Raw genomic sequence first — 15,164 nt, forward strand, 5'->3', positions numbered from 1 at the left:
GAAGTGTTGTGGAGCATCCAGCTGGTCTTTTGTAAACTTGAGACTTGCAGCAATGTTTTTTTTTTGGAGAGCAGTAGTTTCCTCCATGGTGTTCTTCCATTAACACCATTCTTGTTCAGTGGTTTTCTTATAGTGGATGCATGAACAGAAACTTGAGCAAGTTCTAGAGATTTCTGCAGGTCTTTTGCTGTTACCCTTGGGTTTTTTCTCATCTCCTTCAGCATTACACGTTGTGCTCTTGCAAGATGCCCAACTCCTAGCAACAGGACTGAATTTCCTCTTTTCGTAGACAATTTCTCTTACTGTAGACTGATGAACATTCAAGTCTTTAGAAATGCTTTTGTAACCTTTTCCAACTTGATGCATCTCTACAATTCTTCTTCTAAGGTCCTTTGAAAGTTGTTTTGATTGAGGCATGGTGCACATAAACAGATCTTTCTTAAGAGCAGGTTCTGCAGTAACCTGACTTTGTGTGGCTTTTTTTTAAATATAGGGCAGGACACCTCTACAACCCACACCTCCAATCTTATCTCATTAATTGACTCCAAATAGCTTTTGTAGAAGACATTACCACATGCTTTTTTTTTAAACCTAGACTGGTTGTTTAGTTGATGCACTCAGTATTGTCAAGAGTTACAATTATTTGTGTTATTAGTTTAGGCAGATTGTGTTTGTCTATTACAGTATTGTGCTTAGATGAAGATCAGACCACATTTAATGAGCAATTAATGCAGAAAACCAGGTAATGGAAAAGGGTTCACAAACTTTTTCTTGCAATTGTACATAACTACAGTGCCTAAGACTTCTGCACATTACTGCAGTAATTTTACATATTGCACTGCACTGCTGCATTAAAAAGAAATGATGACAGAAAAAAGAGTAATGATAAACCTGATTCTGAAATGGATCTCTATTGTGAACGGAGAGTGGGAAGGGGGCTGGGACAGGGCAACGAGCAGGAAGGACCAGAGAAACATTCTGTAATGATTAATAAACCAATTGTTTGGAATCAAATGACCTTGTTCAAATAGCCAATGACATTCAACTTTTTATTGCAGATGCAGTATGGGACAGGCGCTTCCAGCCCAACAAGCTGCATCGCAGAGCAACCAACCTATTTAACACTCACCTAATCACAGGACAACTTACAATAAGCAATTAACCTACTAATCTGTACATCTTTGGACAGTGGGAGCAACCACATGCAGCTCATGGACAGAACATACAAACTCCTTATAGACAACAACAGAATTGAACTCCAGAAAGTCATGAAATGTAACTGCTACACTATCAAGGCACCTGTGTTTATTACCACATGGGTAATTAATTAATACTGTCCACGAGCAGTCTAAACTCACTCACTGGATGTTTGACATCTCCTAGGAGTCTCAACTGATGCAGCACATTCGGACTTTGCTGCCTGAAGGCTAATAAGAATAAAATTCCATCAAGATTCATGATCCTGACTTCCTGATCTCTAATCCCTGCTGGTCATTTGAAGGCCGAAAAAGTAAATATTTATGTTCACTCCCACATTTAGTTGGAAAACTTGCACCAAGCAACATAAAACCTGTGGAATTATACCACTCAGAGAATTTATGTTCTCCTCTTCCCTTTTACTTGGGCTTCTTCCTCCTTCCTTCCCAGTCCTGATGATGGGTCTCAGCCCAAAATGTCGACTGTTTACTCTTTTCCTTTAGATGCTGCCTGACCTACTGAGTTCCTCCAGCATTTTGTGTTGCTTTGAAATAGCAATGTCCTTTCCCTTAAGTTCCTTACAATCTGAAGATTTTGCTTCTAAGCTAGGTTCATAAATAAGCATCTCAAAGGCTTCTATTCTGTAACTAACCTTCATGTCTCTCAACCTCTCTGAAAAATTCAATATCACTGTCCGACTAGAAAAGACCTATGAAACCAGTCATAGAAACAGTTAATCCAACTGTGTAGCTAAACACAGCTCCAACACCATATTCAAGTTTGCTGATGACACCACTGTTGTGAGCAATTCAAAGGTAGTGATGAATCAGCATGCAGGAGGGAGATTGAAAATGTGGCTGAGTTCTGTAATAACAACAACCGCTCACTCAATGTCAACAAGACCAAGGAACTGATTGTAGGCTTCAGGAGAGGGAAACCAAAGGTCCATGATCCAGTCCTCATCAGAGGATCAGAGCTGGAAAGGGTTAGCAACTTTAAATTTTTGGGTATTACTATTTCAGAGGATCTGTCCTGGACCCAGTACACAAGTGCAAATGTGAAGAAAGCACAGCGACATCACTACTTCCTTAGGAGTCTGTGGAGATTCAGCATGACTTTGACAAATTTCAAAAGACGTGTAGTGGAAGGTGTATTGACTAGCTGCATCACAGACTGCTACTGAAACACCAATGCCTTTGAACAAAAAAAATCCTGCAAAAGGTACTGGATTCAGCCCAGAACAACACAGGTAAAGCCCTCCCAACCATCAAGCACGCCTACATGAAACGCTGTCATAGGAAAGCAACACCAGTCAGAGATCCTCACCACCCAAGGCCATGCTCTTCCCCCCCCCCCCCACTGATGCATCAGGTAGAAGGTACAAGAGCCTCAGGACTCACCACCAGGTTCTAAAACAGTTACCACCCCTCAACCACACTTTTGAACAAAAGGGGATAACTACACTCACTTACCCATCCATTGAAATGTTCCCACAACCAATGGTCTCACTATCTCATGTTCTTGTTATATACATACATATAAATATTACACACACACACTTCAATAATAAAATTTACCTAGAAATTTGTTCTGCCGTGCAATCCCTCATAGCCGCTCTGTACAATTTCCAAAGGGTTTTTCTTAAAAATATATATTTTGCCTCATTGGTAGGCAAATCACTACTCTTCAAATTTGAAGAAAACCAGAAATTCAAGATGCCCATATGCCATTCAGCAAGAACACAAGCACCCAGCACTCCACAAGACAGCTCTGTGAACACACAGGTAACACCACAGCATGATAATCTGGACATACCTGAAAGTTCTAACATCAATGTGTGATGTGGAATAAAATATTTTACAGCCTTTGTTAAATTTATAATTGTTAAAACACAGAAGCATTGCATCCAAATGAAAAGAAAATTCAAGATTGTTTAATGTCATCTCTAGCACACAAGCATGAAGAACAAAATAACTGCTACTCCAGATCCAATGCAGCACAAAAAAATAAAAACACAATAATAAAGAACCAGAACAAATATAAATACACAAGACAGCTTATACATATACGTGTATCCATAAAGCATTTCCGTGTTCTCTTTCCTTATCCATACATGTACCTTGGGATGGGTGGAGGGGGTGGGGAGAGAAGTGGGAGAAATGAGCATTATATTAGTAAGGCATATGAAGCAGTCATGGGCTCAAGTACCAGGTCAAGAAAGCAAAGATTTAATCTGATAGCTTCCATTAATTTCTAACTGTAATAAAACCCTCAGCACTAGTTCATTGCTCAGTCTGGACCTCAATCATTTAAACAGTCCAATTGGATTACTTTTCAAATTTGTGAAATCACAATTTCATACAGTGCTGTGTGCAATGGAACTACGAAGACCACTGACAGCTTCAATCCTTAGCAGCTAGTCCAAAGGTTTTCTATAAAACTCACACCAAGTTCAAATTTACTGTCATCTGACTGTACATACATACAGCCAAACAAAACAGCGTTCCTCCGGGCCACGGCGAACCCACAAAACACAACACTAAGCACAAAACAAAATTCTACCATAAATAAGTTAATAAAATATAATTCAAATTGCAGTGTAAAAGGGATACGATGTCAAAGATATTTTAGCTTTAGCTTCCAAATCAAAGCTATTTTAGCTTAAAAATCAATCTGTGATAAGTTTCTAGGGAACACCATTATACAAGTAAATATTTCAAAATAGATATTCAAAGTTCTTTTGTGGCATAAATTGATAGGAAAGTAAGAGTTCAAATAGAAATTAAAATGGAGTACATGAGCAAATTAATCTAGGGATATACATGTTGAAATCACTGAGAGAAATGGAGGTTATTTTAAAAAAGCAAATATCTTTGGGCTGCATCTCCGCAGGGATGGTACTGAAAATGAAAAACTGACAAATCAAAAGGAACGTACTTGATGTACACATGATGTGCTTTATACACGTCTGGTCTCCATCAAATAAAGCAGCACACCAATTCCTGGAGTGACCCATACGAATGTCCCCACAGTCCAAGGTATTATGCAGTCCTTCTGCAGTCTCCTGCCAGTTCAGATTCATTTATTTATCACAGGTACATTGAAACATACAGTGAAATGTCCCATTTGCATTAACCAACACAACCTGAGCAGCTTGCAAGGTTCACCACACATTCCAGCACCAACATAGCATGCCCACAATGCTCGGCTAAACAACACAGAATGCAAAGAGCAACAACAGCAAAACAAGTCTCTCCTTTTCTCCTGCCCTGCCATCTCACTGGCCCTCATGCCTCCTGCTCGCAAGGACATCAGATCCCAAGACCCTTTGACCTGGGACAGCCTGACATCCACAGACATCCTTCATCACCCGAACATGTTGATGGCCTTCGAGCACACAGTGGAAGCTCAAGACTCCAGCCTGCCTTCTAACTCCTCCCCAGAGTTCTCTGCCAGGTTCGGCAATTCAGAGCTCCAAAAGGTCCCTCTGGCAAGAATGGCAGCAGCAAGGAGGATGGCGCAAGAGTCTTGGCAAAGGAAGCTGTAACTAAGATCTTGGATGGGCTAAATATTGATAGAGGAAGTACTAAAAAAACTAAGCTGCTCTGTCTTGCTGAGGGAAAGAAATAAGAAATCTACTGAAGTTCAGCCCAGAATCTTCCAAGTACCTAGAACAGAGGTTTCCAACCTGGGGTCCAGACTTCTTGCTTAATGGTATTAGTCCATGGCATAAATATGTTTGGAAACCCCTGCTCTAGCGATTCAGTGCCCTGCTGAAGGGCCACACCCCAAAATGTCGACTAAACTCTTTTCCACAGATGCTGCCTGGCCTGCTAAGTTCCTCCAATATTTTGTGTGTGTTGCTCGAGATTCAAGACAGGTATCAGGTTCAGAGGAATAAAATAAAACCTTCGGCCCACTCTGACTATGCCAGCCACTGAGTGACTACCTTGTACTAAACAACAAGCTGGGCCTCTGCAAATGTCAGTGCAAATCAGTAACAGCATCTCCCCCTCAATGACAATTAACACAGGTGCATCCCAAGAATGCGCACTTAGCCCACTCCTCTACTCTGTCAACATTCATTACTCAGCTCATATGGCATCTACAGATCTGTATTGACACCACTACTGTTGGCAGAATCTCAGATGGTGAGGAGGCGTACAGGAGTGAGATAGACCGGTTGGTTGAAAGGTGTTTCAACAACAACCGCGCACTCAAAATCACCAAGACAAAAGGAATTGATGCTGGACATCAGGAGAACACACATCAGTCCTCATCAAGTGGTCAGTGGTAGGACAGGGCAAACAGCTTCAAGTTCTTGGGCATCAACATCTCAGAAGATCTATCTTAGGTTTAACGTATTGATGGACTCATGAAGAAGGGGTACCAGTGGTGCTACTATGATAGAAACTTGAGGAAATTTGGTAAGGTAACAAAAATTCTTGCAAATTTCTACGATACACACAAAATACTGGAGAAACGCCACAGAAATTCAGACTGTATCTATGGAGGGAAATGAACCAATGTTTTAGGCTGAGAATCATCAGGACCGGAAAAGAAGAGGGCAGAAGTAGGAGGGCTGCGGGAAGAGCACAAGCTAGCTGGCAATAGGCGAGTCCAAGTGGGGGTTGAGGGAAGGCAAGTGGGTGAGAGGGGGGCTTAAAGGGAACAATGCAAGAAGCTAGTTGATTCATGGAAGAGACAAAATGCTGAAGGAGGAATCTGACAGGAGAGGTCAGTAGGCTATGGAATAAAGGGAAGGAGGTGGAGAACCAGAAGATGATGGGCAGGTTGCAAGGACGGGAAAGGGAAAAGAAGTGAAAGGGTCACAGAAATGAGGGAAAACAGGAGGAGGGAAACAAAAGGAAGAGTCTCAGCCCAAACTGTTCACTTCCCTCCATAGAAATCTTGCACTCTACTGTTGCCATAAAACAACAAATTTCATGATGTCAGTGTTTGTCATATACACTAATGATCTGGATGATGGGGTGGTAAATTGGATTAGTAAGTATGCAGATAATACTAAGATAGGTAGCGTTGTGGATAATAAAGTAGGTTTTCAAAGCTTGCAGAGAGATTTAGGCCAGTTAGAAGAGTGGGCTGAACGACGGCAGATGGAGTTTAATGCTGATAAGCGTAAGGTGCTACATCTTGGTAGGAATAGACAAAATAGGACATACATGGTAAATGGTAGGGCACTGAGGAATGCAGTAGAACAGAGTGATCTAGGAATAATGGTGCATAGTTCCCTGAAGGTGGAATCTCATGTGGATAGGGTGGTGAAGAAAGCTTTTGGTAAGCTGGCCTTTATAAATCAGAGCATTGAGTATAGGAGTTGGGATATAATGTTAAAATTGTAAAAGGCATTGATGAGGCCAAATTTGGAGTATTGTGTACAGATCTGGTCACCGAATTAAAGGAAAGATGTCAACAAAATAGAGAGAGTACAGAAGAGATTTACTAAAATGTTACCTGGGTTTCAGCATCTAAGTTACAGGGAAAGGTTGAATAAGTTAGGTCTTTATTCTTTGGAGCGTAGAAGGTTGAGGGGGGACTGGATAAAGGTATTTAAAATTATGAGGGGGATAGATAGAGTTGATGTGGATAGGCTTTTTCCATTGAGAGTAGGGGAGATTCAAACAAGAGGACATGAATTAAGAGTTAAGGGGCAAAAGTTTAGGGGTAACACAAGGGGGACCTTCTTTACTCAGAGAGTAGTAGCTGTGTGGAACGAGCTTCCAGTAGAAGTGATAGAGGCAGGTTCAATTTTGTCATTTAAAAAAAAATTGGATAGGTATATGGACAGGAAAGGAATGGAGGGTTATGGGCTGAGTGCAGGTAGGTGGGACTAGCTGAGAGTAACTGTACGGCACAGACTAGAAGGGCCGAGATGGCCTGTTTCCGTGCTGTAATTGTTATATGGTTATCATAAACCCAATCCTGAATTGGCTCAATTGGAAAATTATTAATATAGCATCTTGGTTCAGAAGTAAAAGGCTGCAGAAATAAAGTCATAAACTCTAGACCGGTCATTCACTGGTTACAGATTAATAAATCTGGGACAGATTTGGTGGTAACTTGAATGCTCATAGAGAGATTAGATCAGGGGTTCCCAACCTGGGGTCCATGGACCCCTCAGTTAATGGTAGGGGCCCATGGCATAAAAAACATAGGGAAACCCTGGATTTAAAAAAGGCAGCAATTGTTTGTTAAAGGCAAAATCATATTGAAATTCCAGAGATTTTTGGTGGAGTAACACTGAGGATCAAGGGAAATGCAACTGATATATAAACTCATAAAAGGCATTTAAAAAGGCATTTATAAGAGCTTGCCATCAAAGACCTTGTAATAAAAGAACATAAGAAAATTGGAACAAGAGTTGGCCACCAGGCCACTCAAACCTACCTCATCATTGAATAAGATCATAGGTGACCGAAACTGGCCTCAACTCTTCTGAGCAAGTTACCCATCATACCCAGCTTCTCAATCATTAAACTATTTACCTCCACACTGAATTATCTAATGATAGGCTTCCACCACCCTCAAGGACAGAGATTCCAGAAATACAGTGCGCTTTGGGAGAATGAACTAACTGCTTTAGTAGAAATAATTGGAGTGAAATAGTGCTTTTTTCAGATTGAAGGAAACTGTACAGCAGAGGTCCCCAGGGTCAATACGAGGATTACTGCCTTTCCTGAATAATTTCAACTGAGGGTACACATCACATTTTCAAATATCAAAAAAACAAAGATATGGTCAACTGTGGAGGATGATAAGAGGTCAAAAACTTTAAACAGAGCAATGGAATTAATTTCTTAAATGTCAGGTAAAGCTTAATGCTGAGAAATGTGCATCTTGTACACCAAAACGTTATTTCCTGCAAATTACTAATATATTCTAAGCAATCCACCTTATCCATGATGGTTCATGCATTGCTGGATAATTTAATTAGAGATAAAAATTAAATAATATCACATAGCTTTTTCCATCCTTCTAAGACTGTCTTCTTGCATTCATTTCCTTCATTTTAAAGAGTAGAAATGAATCCCATTCTGTAATTCATTTTTTTTAAAGAGCTAGTGCTATCATGGCTTATGCTATTCTTTTCTGTGTGCTCCTACCTTTATCTTCACCCTACGTTACTTCTTTGGGTGGTGGGGCGGAGATATGGTCTCTACCAAACGAAGTGTAAGGCACACTTTCCCTCTGCTAGTGTGCAAGTCACCCATGGGCAAACTGTAACACTTGCTCAGCCCCTCGATCGGGGGTCACAAGAACCCATAAGAGCAGGTGGCTGATGGTCATATGAGCAGCTGGTGCATATCACAAGTCCTGGTTATGCGACCAGTGATGCCAGGCTGACAACCTCTGAAGAGTATTGATAATGGCTGGGGTCACCCATCTTGTAAAGACACTCTTCAGAAGAAGGCAATAGCAAACCACTTCTGTAGGAAAATTTGCTGAGAACAACCATGGTCACAGAAAGACCATGATCACCCACATCATATGGCACAGCACATATGCATGAATGATTTTTAGGAAAGACAAAGAGCTTGAAGTGGTATAAAAGGAAATTTATCAAAGTGATTCAACATAAGGAAGTTTAGGAATGTAGCTTAAGTGGAAGAAATGGGTTTGCTCTCCTTTGCCAGAAAATTTGATGGCTTTATTTAAAAACATGAAGGGTATAAAAGGTAGATGGGGGGGCAAAATCAGATTGGTGGATCAAGAGCTCAAAGAATCAGTGCAACTTTTTTTATATGCACAATTTGTCTTCTTTTGCACATTGGTTATATTTCAGTCTTTGAGTATGCATAGCTTTTCATAAATTCTATTATATTTTGTTATTTTTCTGTAAATGCCAGAAAGAAAGCAGATATCAAAAACTTCATTATTCTATTAATATTCTAACATACTCAGTATTTTTTAAGATTTTACCTAGTACGAGGGGTGACTGATAAGTTTGTGGTCTAAGGTAGACGGACTCAATTTTAGAAAACCTAGTTTTTATTTTTCAACATAGTCCCCTCCTACATTTACACAGTTAGTCCAGCGGTCGTGGAGCATACGGATCCCTTCTTTGTAGAAGTCGGCATCTTGGACCTCCAGAAGTGGTCCACAGCAGGGGTGATTGATAAGTTCGTGGCCTAAGGTAGAAGGAGATGTTATACAGCTCTCATTACATGCACATACAGTTCATCTCTGAGTGATTATGCAGAAAGTTTGAAGTTAATAACTTTTGTGGTATTTCTGTTTCAGATAATTGAAAATTGCAAGTAAGCACCGTCTGAAAAAAATGGACATTAGTCATCTGCTACCTCGGCCTCAAGGGCTTATCACCCAAGGAGGTCCACGAGGACATGGTGGCAACACTAGGGGAGGGTGAAAAATAAACATGCTAGGTTTTCTAAAATTGACTCCTTTTACCTTAGGCCACAAACTTATCAAATCACCCCTCGCAGAATAATACATTTTCCAAAGAACTTGCTAAGCTTAAAAGGAGCATGGGCAACAGAACTCAGTGAGTTTCAAAGAAACATGCCCTGATGTGATAAAAGAAGGAATCAGTATCTGGGTAATGTTGAGATGGGTAGGATTTCTCAATAGTTACATAACAGATTGTCAGAGTTTTAACGTATGCCGACTTTTGTTTCAAAAAAATACATTAGTGGTAGTAGTGAGGGGCAGTAGAAATAGCAAAATCAACTGCTGCGCTTAAGAGCTGGAAAAAAAACTGCAGAACTACAGGGAGAGGGCAAGGGAGCAGGAGCAGCTATTGCAGAGAGATGCCTGGAGTCAATAGGCTGCAAAGCCTCTGCCCATTATCAACCATTGTACAGCACTATTAAGCTTCAAAGGAGCATGTGATCCAGCCAGCAACCTCTTTGCACTACTGTGTAAATGCCAACAGCAAGTATAATGTGTTCAAAGATGACCTAAACAATGACAATTAGTTTAAAAGGTCAATAATAATAAATAACACAACAATAAATTAAGAGCTTATAACATACAAACTGCACATACAAGTCAATACATTTAAATACATGCACAAAAGAGGGCAAAATCCAATAGATAAAATGAGGAGGCATGGGTGAAGACTAGACACAACATGGAACAGGCTCATTCTGTTCCAATGAGCCACATTGCTCAGCAACCCACCAAATTAACCCTGGCCTAATCACAGGACAATTTATGATGACCAATTAACCTACTGACTGGTACGCTTTTGGACTGTGTAAGGAAACCCAAGCAGTCACGAGGAAAACATACAGATGCCTTACAGATGGTGCTGGAATTTGAACTCTGGATGCTCCAAGCCGTAACAATGTTGTGCTAAACACTAGTCTTGACTCATGGAGTAGTTGGGGCACGTGGTCTACCTTTTCTGCATACCCTATTCCATCCAAGCTACTACAAAAAATTTACATGCCATCAAATGGACTCACTATACAACAGTACACATGACATTCAATTAGTTTGATTTACTATTATCATGAACCTGAGCAGATCATTCCATTCCCAAATACTGTATATTGTTAATAAAAGGAGAACAAAATGCAGAATATAGTGTTGCAGCTACAGAAAATGCAGACAGCTGGTAAACAAATAAAGTGCCAAAGCCATAACAAGGTAGAAAAGATAATCATAAATTCATCTTTAATGTATTAGAGATTCATTCACAATAGCAGAACAGAGGCAGTCATTTAATCCGGTGATTAGTGCTTCAAGCTTTTGGATCTTCATCCCAATGGGAGAATAGAGAATACATAAGACACAAGAGGTCTTTGATTAGGTTAACTACTATCCCAAGGCAGCAGGAAGTGTAGACAGAGACAATGAAAAGGAGGCTGGTCTGCATGATGGACTGGAATATCTGGAAAGCCACACTTTACATACCACATTGCTACAGCAGATACCACGAGGACTTTCCCATATTGACTACAGAGAGATCTCAACATAGCTTGCTTCCTGACAGAATTTTCAATTACGGAAGCAGTTATTGAGGAGAATCACAACAAAATTATTTATTACAGTTAGTAAATTATAAAGCCATGGGACAGTTTGGCCCCTTTAGTCTGTGCTGAACTAATAATGTGTCTAGTCCTATCAACTTGCATCTGGGCCATAGCCCTCCATATCCCTCCCATTGATGTACCACTGCAAATTTCTCTTAAATGTTAAAATCAAACCAGCATTTAAACTAAGAGTTTCAAATAAGCTTTAAATGCAGGGTCAATATAAAATATAAACTAAAAACTACTGCTGACTGAAAAGGGATTATTTATTCAGAAACTGAGCTAGAATTAGGCTAGAACAGTACTGCTTTTCTTAAAATAGAAGAGTTTCACAGCCCAAGGATTTTCTGGGACAAAGCACAATGAGCAGAGAATATGCTCAAGAGTAACTCACTGACTTAATTCATTCACTGTTTCACATTAAGTTCAAGTTTATTGTCACCTGACTGTATATATACAACAAAAAAGCAATGTTCTTCTGCACCACAGTGTATTCATAATACATATCACATACAGCACATAAACCAAAGTATTAACACAAATAAGTTAATAAAATATAATTTAAGATGCATGTAAAGTGCACAGCACAGACAAACAGCTCGCTGTCCTGGGACGAAACCTTGGTGGTGGCAAGGTATTCATTAGTCTCACAGCCTGAGGGCACAAGCTGTTATTCATTTTGGCAGTCCTAGTCTTGCTGTTCCTGTACCTCCTTCCTGACAGTCATGGGTCAAAGAGATTATGGGATGGATGTAGGAATCCTCAATAATGCTTCAGACCCTTAGTAAGCAACACTCCAGGTAAATGTCACAAATGGAGGGAGAGAGACCCCAGTGATCCTCTGGGCACTTTTTACTATCCTCTGTAGGGGCTTCAAGTCCAATGACTTGGAGCTTCTATGCAACGATGCAGCCAGAGAGGCCATTTGATGGTGCTCCTTTAGAAAGTTCTCAGAATGAGGGCAGGGAGACTTGCACACATCAATCTACTTAAAAAGTGTTAAACCAGGGTTATTAAGCCTATTGCTTTTAGCATCACGCACCCCTCTAAATCTTGTACAAAATTGCACAACATAAACAAAATACAATTTCTGGGTAGAAGAACTCAAAATTAAAGAACTTTAAACCCTCAGCATAAAGTTTAATATTATTCCAAAACAATGCACATAAACCTCAAGTATTTGCTATGTTATTTTGTTTCTTCACAATTTTAATTCTTCAAAGAAATTTGAATTCCAATCAGAAACTAGTTGTTACCAGTCACAGGAAGCTAACAAACTGCCTGAATATACAACCTAATTTTACTTGTCATATATGCATCCTACCAGTTAACAATACTGACAGTGAAACAGAATTCAGTAGTGTTATTAAAGAGTAAAATTGTCTTCAAAAAAAAAAAGTTAGGACATTAATGTTTCCCCTTCAGGGAGGTTAACCACCACCACTATTTTATCATATCCTGTTAGAGCCACCTTATGTACAGACACCCTTGGCCTAGTATCACTTTTATGTACATACAATTAACCTATGTATACAAGCTTACTTACATAGTTATACTTATTGTTATTTTCTTATTGTGCTCTTGTTTTTGTACTGCATCTGATCCAGAGTAACAATAATTTTGTTCTTCTTCACACTTGTGTACTGGAAATGGCATTAAACGATCCTGGATCTTGGACAAGATTCTGTCATCATCACCCACATAGTGTGAGAAGATAACAGTGCCCATAAACAAAAATACATCGATGGATCAAATTTTCAACAGAAATCAACATGCATGTACAAAACACCTTTCGAATCCCATCAGGACATCCAAAAGCCTTTCAGAGGTATTGAAGTACTTTATGAATGGTAATCATCATGCTAAGACAAAAACTAATAACTTGTGCACAGCAAATCACAAAAAAACATTATGAATAAATATTGACCAGAACAGCAGGTATATCCTCTGGGTTTAGCTGCTTCTCAAAGACGTGCTCTTGAAACTTAAAGCAGTTATTGAATACTTTCAAGTCTAATGATTCCTGCTGATAGAATGGAATGTGAGATTGAAGTTACAATTGGAGCTCAGAGAAGGCAAGTAATTGTCCTAATACACCATACAAAATGCTTAATGTACATAGAACAAAAAACTTAAGACAAGCTAAAGAGGTGGCAGGGTGGAGATATGTCTCTACCAAAGGAGGTGCAAGGCACTCCTTCTCTCCATTAGCCTGCAGGCCACGCTTGGGCAAGGTGGGACACCTGCCTAGCCCTCCAATCAGGGCCATGTGAAACCATTGGAGCAGGTGGTGGATGGTTGTATGAGCAGCCGGTGTATATCACAAGGCCTGGTTATGTGACCACTGACACCAGGCAGGCAATCTCCGAAGAATATCGATAGAGGCTGGGATCCTGTAAAGATACTGCCCAGGAGGCAGCAATGGCAAACCATTTCTGTAGAAAAATTTGCTAAGAGCAATCGCAGTCATGAGAATATGATCACCCATATCATACAACATGGCACATAATGATGACAAAAGGAATGCTACAATTTATTACTAGGAAATTGAATGCACAAAGTAGGTCCATCATTGTTTAAATATATATCAGGGAGACCATGACTGTTTTATTATGCACAATAAAAGGCTCCTTTGTAAGGAAAAATGCTAATATATTTATTACAAATCAAAAAAAGTTTGATTGAACTAATTGCTGGAGTGAGCCAGCTGTCTTAGAGGGAAAGGTTGGACAGCATCCAATGTATCACCCTAAGCTTAGAAATGTGAGAAACAATTCAAATTCAAAATATTTCTTGCAGCAGAATTAAGAATTAGGAGTCAGGGTTTAAGATAACAAAGAAACAAATTATAAAATCAGATTGAGATAAAGCACAGAAACAAGTCCTGCAGCCCTTTCAGTTCACAACAACCATCAATTTAAACCAATCGTATTAATCTAATTTTAATTCTCCCCATATTTTGTACCAGTTACCCATACACTGAAAACAATTTATAGCAGTCAAACTTGGGAGATTTTGGAACGTGAAAAGAAAACAGAACGGGAGAGGGACACTCGATTACTAGAACATACAAATTCCACAGAGACACAAATTCCTAGGTCCCTAGCGCTGCAATAGCAGTTTCGTTAACTATGCCCCCCCAACCTTCTGAGAATCATGAGCATAAATACATTTCTTAAACCGTTGAAGCAGTCTTTGAAGTAACAAGAGAGAGGGGGAGTCGTGTTCGGACAGTCTGGTAAAGGTGAGGGGGGCATCCAGGGAAAGTAAGTAAGGGGGATAGGGAAATACCCCAGAGGAAAGCGAGTGAGGGGAGATTGAGGGAAGATGGGAAAGGCACAGTTGGGAGGAGGGTGAGAGTTCGGAGGAGGACATCCCTGGAAAAAGGGGGTGGGGACCCCTATGAGAGCGGGAGAGGGAAGGTTGGTAAGAGAATCCGAAGAAGGCAAGAGAGGGGAAGATACCCCAGGGAAAACGAGTGCGGGAGGTTGGGGGAGACCCCGCGGAGAGGGATGAGTTCCCAATCGCTCCTCCTCCCACCCTCCTCTGTCCACCACCACTAGGTCAACAGGGCTCCACCGGACCTCGCTGTGCCACAACCCACTGGCACTCGAAGCAGTACACCAGTTCCAACAGGTGCCACTGCGTGGAGTTGGAGTGAATCTCCTGTGCCCCGCTCAAATAGAAACGGCAGCCCCTACCTGCCGCTGCTCTGCCTGCTCCGTGGCGACCATCTTTACCGACTCGAGCAATCGATCGCAGTCGTTCCACCTGTCGCTTTCCCGCTCAAAGCACAGCGAATCGATCCCGGATCTCGTCGGCCGATCTCCCCCGCTTCAAACGATCTATTAATTAAAAATTTATTTCATGCAATGATTATTAGATTATCTTATCTATATTTGGGTTTTTTTTTAAATCATGGAAGGGAAAATTATACGAAATAAGCAA

General features: G+C 40.4%; 1 protein-coding gene across 2 annotated transcripts in view; it reads right to left on the reverse strand.

The window, feature by feature from the left end:
- pex14 (peroxisomal biogenesis factor 14) overlaps positions 1-15,042 on the reverse strand; it is a 335,420-nt gene extending 320,378 nt beyond the window's left edge. The window contains exon 1 of one of the 2 annotated variants that reach the window (XM_059952238.1): positions 14,918-15,042. In XM_059952238.1, coding sequence (XP_059808221.1) covers positions 14,918-14,950 — 33 coding nt within the window. In that variant the 5' untranslated portion in view covers positions 14,951-15,042. The remainder of the gene's footprint in view (positions 1-14,917) is intronic. The other variant, XM_059952239.1, reaches the window with a different exon arrangement.
- Between the last annotated feature and the right edge of the window lie 122 nt (positions 15,043-15,164).

Source organism: Hypanus sabinus, chromosome 27 (assembly GCF_030144855.1).
Source record: "Hypanus sabinus isolate sHypSab1 chromosome 27, sHypSab1.hap1, whole genome shotgun sequence".
NCBI lineage: Eukaryota > Metazoa > Chordata > Chondrichthyes > Myliobatiformes > Dasyatidae > Hypanus > Hypanus sabinus.